General features: G+C 32.5%; 1 protein-coding gene across 2 annotated transcripts; it reads left to right on the top strand.

Annotated features, from left to right (window-relative positions):
* The first annotated feature begins 302 nt into the window (after positions 1-302).
* M6 (neuronal membrane glycoprotein M6) lies at positions 303-7,719 on the top strand. Of its 2 annotated transcripts, none has more exons than XM_023156188.2 (6): positions 303-523; positions 872-1,028; positions 1,084-1,243; positions 4,008-4,158; positions 4,508-4,656; positions 6,500-7,719. In XM_023156188.2, exons 1-6 carry the CDS (start codon positions 520-522, stop codon positions 6,623-6,625), a joined length of 747 nt encoding a protein of 248 aa, XP_023011956.2. In that variant the 5' UTR covers positions 303-519; the 3' UTR covers positions 6,626-7,719. The 2 variants fall into 2 exon arrangements, with proteins under 2 accessions (XP_023011956.2, XP_023011955.2); XM_023156187.2 differs by lacking the exon at positions 303-523 and adding an exon at positions 585-819.
* Positions 7,720-9,845: the final 2,126 nt, after the last annotated feature.

Raw genomic sequence — 9,845 nt, 5'->3', positions numbered from 1 at the left:
TGATGTAGATACACAAGTTAATAATCCGACACTGCACTCAAGAAACTGGCAAACCATAGACACGTGTTTTTTTCCCAAAACTTAATCTCTCCCAAAAATATATACCTTAAATTGTATTGTAATTTCGTTAGTTTTACAAATGGTATAATACAGGTTGAATGAAATATTAATTTAATGCAACTTGCTTCAATTTCAATCGAATATAAAAAATATTAATCGTGCCTGATATAATTGAATGTTGGCAATAAATATTTTGAGGACGCCTGGTACAACGATGTTGCAACTGTGAAGAATATTACATTACCACAAAGTACTGAAGAAATTAAATTCCCTAGACCAATAACTGCACAATTCTTTGTTGATTACTTTTAATTTCAATTATTTATTATTCGTATACATTCACCAATATTGAGTGAACATGTATTCCACAAGATAACAGTTCTTTTATCGTTTATAAAGAACTTTCGCTTGGTAGCTCAAATAACGATTATCGTGATAAGTTAATAAAATACCTTCAATATGGGTGAGTAGTTTAAAATAATTAAAAAGTGTATTGGTATCTTATCATTTCATCAGTAGGTGTGGTTTCAAAACATCAGAGATAAGTCTGATTAACTCAATATAGGGTTTATATTAGTCATATATTTTCACCTGTATATGTTGTTTTAACCTAAAATATTTCAACAAAAATGCAAAGAAATTACAATAGGAACGATCATATGGCATTAAAGCCACTTGAAACCAATTTAGACTACGAATTATCTAGATCAGTAGAGAGCATTTATTCTTTGCAAACAGTATTAGAAGATGATAATCGCAGTATGGTATATAACTTATAATTGAAGCAATTCTAAACCTTTAATAATTTCAGCTTGCTGCGAAAAGTGCCTCACCCGAATACCTTATGCCACTTTGATCGCGACAATAATGTGTGCCTTAGGCGTAGTGATATATTGCAGCACCATGTACAGAGGAGCAACGTTATCCGTTCTGATGTTCAGCGAAGTCTTTGGGATGCAGGTGTTCTGGTAAAATCCCATTAAACCTGTTTAGATTAACTTAATGTCTTCGTATACATTTCAGGGTCGAAGCAGTAAAGATGGCGTTTGTTCTGATTGGTGCTTGCATGGGTGCCCTAGGTCTAATGATTCTAATGGTAGGATTCCTGGCTACTGGAGCAACGAGACACAAAGTGTACAGGGGATGGGGGTCTAGAGTGACAGGCAGACTGAGTTGTGCAACGGTTAGTAGAAAAGAATAATGTGGTGAAAACAAATTCAAGTTTATTTCAATCAGTTATTACAAGGAATGCGCTGAAGGATCGTAGATTATTTTTCAAATTGACAGTTTGAATAGTCACTTATAGGTGTTCAATTTTGAAAGCAAAGTTTCATAATGTAGATTTATTAGTTGGCTGTCTGTATCGATTATTATGAAAACTGCGCTGGATATATCTTTACAGAACGTTGGAAATGTATATTGGTTGGAGATCTCAGCTTAATCTTGATATAAACGCAAGTCAATGCCGAAATTTGAAATGTTCATTCCTAGTATAGGTGTTGATCAATTAACACATTTGAGGCAAGGGTGAGGTGTTTTCACCTGAAAATGGTATGCACCTCTCCGGAATATGTTTAACCTTACCTTAAAAGGAACATGAACTCACTATTTCATAGGGAGCTCTTAAGAGTACAATAAACTACCATATGATATTTTTTTCAACTATTTTTGTAGCCACTGTAATAATAACTTCAGCGACATATTACAATATAGGTCCGTATTACTTCCCTATACCTATTCGAAGAATACTGTTAGTCAGTATCCCTTCGATACATCCCCATTCACAAAGACAGAAATTCTAGGTACTCTGGAAACAATGGCAAATAAAAACTCCGCAGGTACTGATGGTATCTCAATAGTTACTGTGAAAAAAATTGTAGACCTTATAATCGAGCCACTATTGTTTTTGATGAATCAGTCATTTTTTGTAGGTTGTTTTCCAAATGTATTTAAAACGGCTCTCATATTTCCTCTATATGAAAAAGGCGACAAAACTGAGGTAGACAACTACAGACAGATATCTTTACTTTGTTCCCTCTCTAAACTGTTTGAGTTAGTTGTTAGTAACAGAATTCTGAATTACATGGATCAAAATAATCTTTTTAGTAATAACCAATATGGCTTTAGGAAGAACAAATCAATTGAATCAGCTTCATACCATTTATTAAATTTCATTTATACACAGGTTGACTCGAATAAACTAGTTGTAACACTTTTTTTCGATTTGTCAAAAGCATTTGATACCATTTCTTCCGAATTTCTTATAATTAAACTTGCAGGCCTAGGTTTCCCAAATAATCTATTGAACTGGGTGAAATCATATATGGAAAACTGTAGTCTAATAGTTAGCTGCAATGGAATTTTATCAAGTCCCAAAGATGTAAAACTAGGAGTGCCTCAAGGTTCTGTCCTGGGACCATTGTTGTTCCTCAATTTCATAAATGACCTGTCTGAATTCTTTTCTGAGTGTCACATAACCATGTTTGCGGATGACACTGCAATTACTGTGGCCGACAAAAACGAAGTTGAGTTGTCAGACAAAATAAATAAAATAATAGATAAATTCAGTGCTTGGTGTCAAAGTAACAAACTTATTCTGAATAAATCTAAATCTGTTTCAATGAAATCATTTATTAGGAAAAATTTCAGCAGTGACTCTTCCACAATAAATGGTATTCGATCTTCCAGCGAAGTCTTGTTTTTAGGAACGTCTTTAGACGAAAATTTGACCTGGAGCGGTCATATTCAGAAGGTCTGCAACAAACTCAATTCCGCATATTACTCAATCAAACAATTGAAAAACACTCTAGATAATTTTGGATTGATGAATGTCTATTTTTCTATGGCTTATTCTCACATCAGCTTTAATATCATTTCTTGGGGATGTGCAAGGGAATTTCCACGAGTTTTTGTTGCTCAGAAAAGATTGCTGAGACTAATTTTTAATATAGATTTTCAAGATAGTTGTAGACCAATTTTTTTAAGAGAGGGCCTATTGACGGCACCTTCTTTATTTATCTTGAAGTGTGTCACTTTTGCCCGTAACAATATAACTGAATTTGTCACAAATGCGGATATACATGGTAGAGACACCCGTCATGGGAAACTGTTAAGAACCCCCTCACACAAAACGGCTCACTTTAGATGCTCCCCACTATTTAATGCAACAAACTGTTATAATAACTTGCCGGCATCTATTAGGAAAATCGAGTCAGATAAACTTTTTAAAATTGAGGTGAAGAAACTTCTCTTACAGAAGTGTTACTACAGTCTTGAGGAATTCTTGCACGACACTTTTTCATGACATTTTGAGAGTATTTGCTAGAACTTCTCCGATTTTTTATATAATACTTCTATGTTGTGAAAGTTTGTGGACGTGAACCATATTTATTTTTTTGTATCGTTCAACTTCTGTAGCTTTATTTTTGTTTTTTAATTATGACTTAGCACATGTACTCAATGTACCAAAGTGTCAAATAAATAAATAAATAAATAAATATTAATAAAAATTGATGATGAAATCTAATGAACGAAACGTCAAATTGCGAATTGGTTTATATCAGATTATAACAAATTTGAAGCAGTACTGAAAGTTTCTCTGTCTTTTTTATAGAGCCAAGAAACGAAATTGGACCATTCTAGTTATTGGTGAATATTTCAAAAACTGATATTCTCGATCTGAAAAAAGATTATTCTAGTTCTCTAAAATAGGGACCTTTCATCAAATTCAGTTGAATTGCTACTGTACGTATTATCGTTATTATCATCATTAATAATTATTGATTATGGCGCCTAATAATCAACAATTTAATTATAGGTTAATGCCAGTTTAAACTGACAAATATATGTAAGTGAGAGTTTGAACTGTCAGTTGCAAAATTAAAATACTTTGTGGTCCTTTAGCACCTTTGTATTTTTTTTTGTTTCATCATGTGTTTTTTTTTTAGTTCATGTGCATCACATATGTCCTACAAATAATTTGGATTATAAAATTCTGCATTTTGGTCATTGTGACTTTTGTTTTCACAATATTTTGGAAAATGTGTGAAAATCCAAGGGTTGCATCCCTACAAGATGCTATTGATCTCACACAGTTCTGTAAGTATTTTATAATTGAAAAACTGTTTCCTTATTTTTTATTTTTCTACTTGTAGAACCAAATTCATCTCTTAGGTATATTAACGGAAGGTGTAATATCTCAACTTCTCTCATTATAATAATAATAGCATTTATTGAACAATAGATTGTACAATCCTCTTAAAGAGCCTTATAGTATGCCCACTGACTATATGTGATTTTTTTTTTGAATTGTTCAAAATTAAAACAAAAACTAGCCAACAAATCATACTAATTTTTTCTTCAACTTCAAATGGTGGCTTTATTGGAAATATTATTTTTCTGTACTGAGTTTAATACTTGAAAAACCCTTGTCCATTTTTCATTTCAGATTTTCTGTTTCCTGAGGGGACCGAAACGGACCACATGAAAGTATCTGGTGAAAGCAACGTAAAAGCCTTTTGCAAAGATTACGTTGAAAAAGTCGAAAGTATGTTCATACTGGCATCAGTAGCATCGATACTTGTCATATTAAGTTTGGTAAGTAATACAAATAAACAGTATTTCATTTGAGAAAAAGGGGACATTTCCGTTGTATGGTTGGGGAACCTCTGTTGTTGGAAAAGCTGTAAGGTTTGTCAAGGAAACGATAGGTTTGCCTTTAGCTCACATAATCAATGAATCTTTTTTGTCAGGACAGTACCCATTGATTCTAAAGGTCTCTAAATCTATACCAATTTTCAAAAACAAAGGATCTAGAGAGATAGTAGATAATTACCGAAATGTCTGCTTACAGAACGTCTCAATACATTTTTGAATCAACATAACTTATTATTTGATTGTCAGAATGGATTTAGAAGGAACAAATCAACAAATACCGCCATATCTGATCTCAATACTACCGTCTATAGCTGCCTTAATAATAAACAAAATCCCATTGCTCTTTATTTTGACCTAAGTAGAGCGTTTGATACAGTTGATCACCAACTACTCTTGGAAAAATTACACCGAATTGGCATACGAGGAGTTACAAGTGATTGGATTGCTTCATATCTCCATGACAGACAACAAATAGTGGTGATAAATGGTAAAAAATCTAAAGAAAATATTGTGAACATTGGTGTCCCTCAGGGGTCTATATTGGGGCCAGTTCTCTTCACAATTTTTATAAATGATATGGTTTATTCATGCTCTGAGCCAAAAAAAATCATTATGTATGCTGATGATACTAATATTCTGATTTCTGAGAATAAATTACAGGATACTGTAATCAAGGCAAATATTTGTGCTAATGATTTTCATGAGTGGTGTGTGTTCAACGGATTGCTAGTGAATTTGTCCAAGACATTTTTTATGGTGTTTACAACAAAAAATATAAATTATGATTTCAGTCCTCTAATAAGAGTTAATCATCAAACAATAGAACAGGTGAATTACATCAAATTTCTAGGTATCAAAGTAGATCAAAAAATGACATGGGATCCTCATATTAATGATCTAACAAATAAATTAAGCACAAGTTGCTTCATCATCAGGCAATTGAAAGGTACAATATTTCTGGAAACCCTTAAACTGGCTTATTTTGGAATAGTGCAATCGACAATAAGTTATGGAATAATGTTTTGGGGTAACTCTGTACATATGAATAGAGTTTTTGTTATGCAAAAAAGAATTATCAGATGTATGGCAGGAGTGCACTTCAAAACATCATGTAGAAAATGGTTCAATCAACTAGGAATTCTCACAGTCCCCTCACTTTATGTGCTGCAGATCATATTATACATTAAAAAAGATGAAAATTATTTGAGGAAAAAAAAAGATATACATAATTACTGTACAAGAAACAGTGAAAGATTATACCAGCCATACTCACGATTAGGAGTTGGTCAAGACTCCCATGTATATCAAGGTATTAAATGTTATAACAAACTCATGGCTATTCATCCTGAGTTAAGTTTAATGAGTAGGAATGAACTAAAATGTTGGTTGAATGAATTTTTAAAAAACAAGGTGTTCTACTCTCTTCAAGAATTTTGAAATTGTTGATGTTCATTGTATATTTTAATATTTTACTTATCAAAAATGTATATGTATAATCTTGTAAATTTTAATTACTTTTAAGCTCTCTTTGTGACTAGTCCAATAAGTTTCATGTATTTACACTTTTTTTATGTTGTACATGTGAACTTTAGTGATGAATAAACTTCTATTCTATTCTATTCTACTACAAATGTCAATAATTCCATCCTAGCGCTATTTTTATACACTTTTGAAAGATGAATAAGACAATTTTGACATTTTATTTGATACTTCGTAATAAACTTGATAGCGACCGTATCCAATATTAGTTACAATCAATGACATTTTTTATTGTTTCCTCTAGATACATTACCTAATGTGCCTGGCTGCAAACTACGCTCACATTCGAGACCAGGAGAAGTTTCTACAATTTCAGGACCTTCAGATGTTGAACGATAATGACGCACTAGTCGGGAAAAATAGATTCTAGGATACGGCCCAGGAAATCCACATGCCCGAAATCAGGTGGGAACACATGACAGCTAATTTATAGTATTTTCACAGCTTCTTTTTCAAAGCAAACAATAACTGATATGCAATGCGCTATTCTACTGTGATAGTAACCTAAAAGTTGTAATTGTGTTTTATTGGTTGATTTGAGAATGACACTCAACAGTTGTCATTAATATATCTTGAACTTTCTGTCTTCCCTTATACTTCATAATCGTTACCTGGTTGGGCGTCTGTATTTCCTGGGAACTGTCTTCTGCACATACTTAAGATGCATACTAACCATGGTACGACACCTTTCGTTACAGTCCACACTGTAAATTCATTTGAAAAAACAATCTCAAATCGATAGCTAGTTTTTTGTTTCTAGAGGCCGTACCAAGGTTTTAATGTATCTTGTATTTATTATTGAATCATATCAAGATGCCTATGAGCTCTGGTGAATTTTCTTCCATTGCTTTGGTGAGCTGTCAAACGACAACTATTTTTATAACGGAAATTAGTTGGCGATAGATGTGATTGATATTCACCAGGGTCCTTATGCTTTTGAAAACTGAACATTCTATTTGTCCGTCCACTGATTTCAACGGATCATTCCATATGTTGTTGCTTTCAACTTGAATTTTCAAGTTCATTGTGTAAGTGCTACCATATTACTTTAGGTATAAGCAAAGGATCTATTAATGTATTGTCATGTTTGTGAGAGATGTCAAGAATCGAAATTGTAGTTAGTTTTGCCAATGTAAGAAGTTGTATGAAATTTTTGACATTCATTTTCACGTTATTATTATATAAGGTGCGAATCTAGTAAAGTTTCTGATATTTTTTAAATCGATCAATGGTCTTTTAAGTTTATTAAAATTATATTATTTTTTCGTTTTTTTTCTCTTAAAAAGTTAGTTTTACAAAAAGCACGAATCCACAACCACTATATATTAATTTTAATAGTAAGTAGTAATAGTAATTAGTTGCCTCTAAGGCAAAGGATGTTTTTTACTACAAAAGTGTAAATATTCTAAGCGATGATAAATTAAAAAAAATATGTTTTTTATGAAATATACTGTTTTAAAATGATTGTTGTTTTTATTACCTTAATCTTATATAAGAGAAGGCAAGTAGTCAAAGTTGGAAAAAGTCTAAGTACTGAAAGAAATATTGAGGATGGGGTACCACAGGGATCCATTTTAGGACCCTTCTTGTATTTAGCTTTTGCCAATGTACCTAAATAAGAACTCGGCCATTCACTGTACATGTTATGCTGACGCAAAAAACACAGCTCTTGAGACCTACAAAAAAGTTATTATGTGGTCAAAGAAAAACAATTTAATGTTGAATGAAGCCAAAAGTAACTTGTTAATTTTTGTATAGGAAATACTTATTTATTATTATATTTATGTGGTATACATCTGTGTACGTTGTATGTATATATGTATATGTATATATATGTATATATATATGTATATATATATATGTATATATATATATATATATATATATATATATATATATATATATTTCAATATTAAATTTTTACAAAAAGGATTTGAAGCTTTATATCTTCTATTAATTATCTGCGAGCGCTTTCGACAGTTGGTAGTACTGTCATCTTCTAGACACTCCTCAGTTTGAGGAGTGCCTAGAGGAGTTGTTGCAACACACGCCATACAAAACAAACATAATTTCCCCCCACCAGAGAACATTAAACTAATAAAACAAATCAACAAGGGAAACCGCATGGACATTTGGGAAAACTTGAACATCCATAAATTCAACAGTCTTAAATCACTTATCGAGGAACAAGTACAAATCAAAACACAACAAGATCTCACATTCAATATATTAAACAAAACCATACACATTCCTAGAGAAGATCTAACACGAAGAAGAGTACCTGATGCAGAACAAATACAGGCAAATTTACCTAAAGTACCTGAAATACCTGAGTTAAGACGCTCTAACCGTATAAAGAGACAGACAACAGGATGACCAGTTCAGTTTGAGGAGTGCCAGAAGATGACAGTACTACCAACTGTCGAAAGCGCTCGCATATAATTAATAGAAGATATAAAGCTTCAAATCCTTTTTGTAGAATTTACACTTTTTATTTTATAACTTTGTGACACTATCTATTTCGTATAGTTTTATTTATTTTCAATATTGTACATTGACGTTTTCCTCTTTCATTTGTACTTCTGCTCCTTTGATTATACAAATCAATCTGAGTAAATAAAGAGATTATTATTGAAATCAAGAATATGATTTATGTAATAAAAGGTAAAACTGGAACCTTTTGCATAGAATACGAGGTTTGTTCGAAAAATGAGTGCACCAACATGCAAAAAAATCCCTAATCGAAGGTACGTAGCCTGCGAATTTTGAACATTCACCAAATTTTTTCAACAGACCTCGTAAATCCAAAACAAGCACTTCTCCCATTCACCAAAAATGCAATACTCTTATCGACGCTCGTTTCACCAACCCAGTTAGCATCTTCAGGAGATGAAGAAAACTAATTTCTAACTCTAAAAACTGATCTCTATATCTAACAGGGTACACTTTCCGACACACATCAATGATTTCAGGTAGAAATTTGCGGAAAATTTTCTGGTGAAAGTTACGGCAAAACTTTTAACAGAGTGATTCATAAAAAGGTAGGCAATGTGCTATTAGTATGGAGTATGTTCATAGTTCTCGTGCCAAACTGCTACTTCCAGACTTTCGAAAGCATCTAAAAATTTTGCGCCAACCGATCTCGAACAATTTCAGACAGTTTTCATTTATTTTGTGGCCATTTTCCAAGGCGTATTGATTGACACTGGATTTTTCTGATCTTCAGAATCCGATATGTGTTGTTTGTTCTTTGAAACTAGTTTCAATGGCTAGCTTAGTCTGACCCATATACTTTTTGTCACAGCCCTCTCTGCTTATTTCACATATGTACGAGTTTTCATTTTCCAATATCTTGTCTTCAGGGGAGCCTAACATTTGTTGAAGTGAGCAAGAAGTTTTGGATGCTACTTTCACATTCAACTTTATGAAAATACGATCTGAACCGTTAGTGTATCTTTGTTCATACAGAAGGACAATAAACTTTCAATCCGTTTTCATAGTATTAACGTTTTCTGGGAAGACTGCTTTCACTAGGTCTGCTGGTCCAGGGGTCTGAAACTCAATCTCCAAATATATTAGATTTCATCAAA

Source organism: Leptinotarsa decemlineata, unplaced genomic scaffold (assembly GCF_025532065.1).
Source record: "Leptinotarsa decemlineata unplaced genomic scaffold, Ldec_3_MD MMD2_tig00026314_RagTag_RagTag, whole genome shotgun sequence".
Classification (NCBI taxonomy): Eukaryota; Metazoa; Arthropoda; class Insecta; order Coleoptera; family Chrysomelidae; genus Leptinotarsa; species Leptinotarsa decemlineata.
The sequence above is the reverse complement of the archived record's forward strand: the minus strand, read 5'-3'. Positions and strand labels throughout refer to the sequence as shown.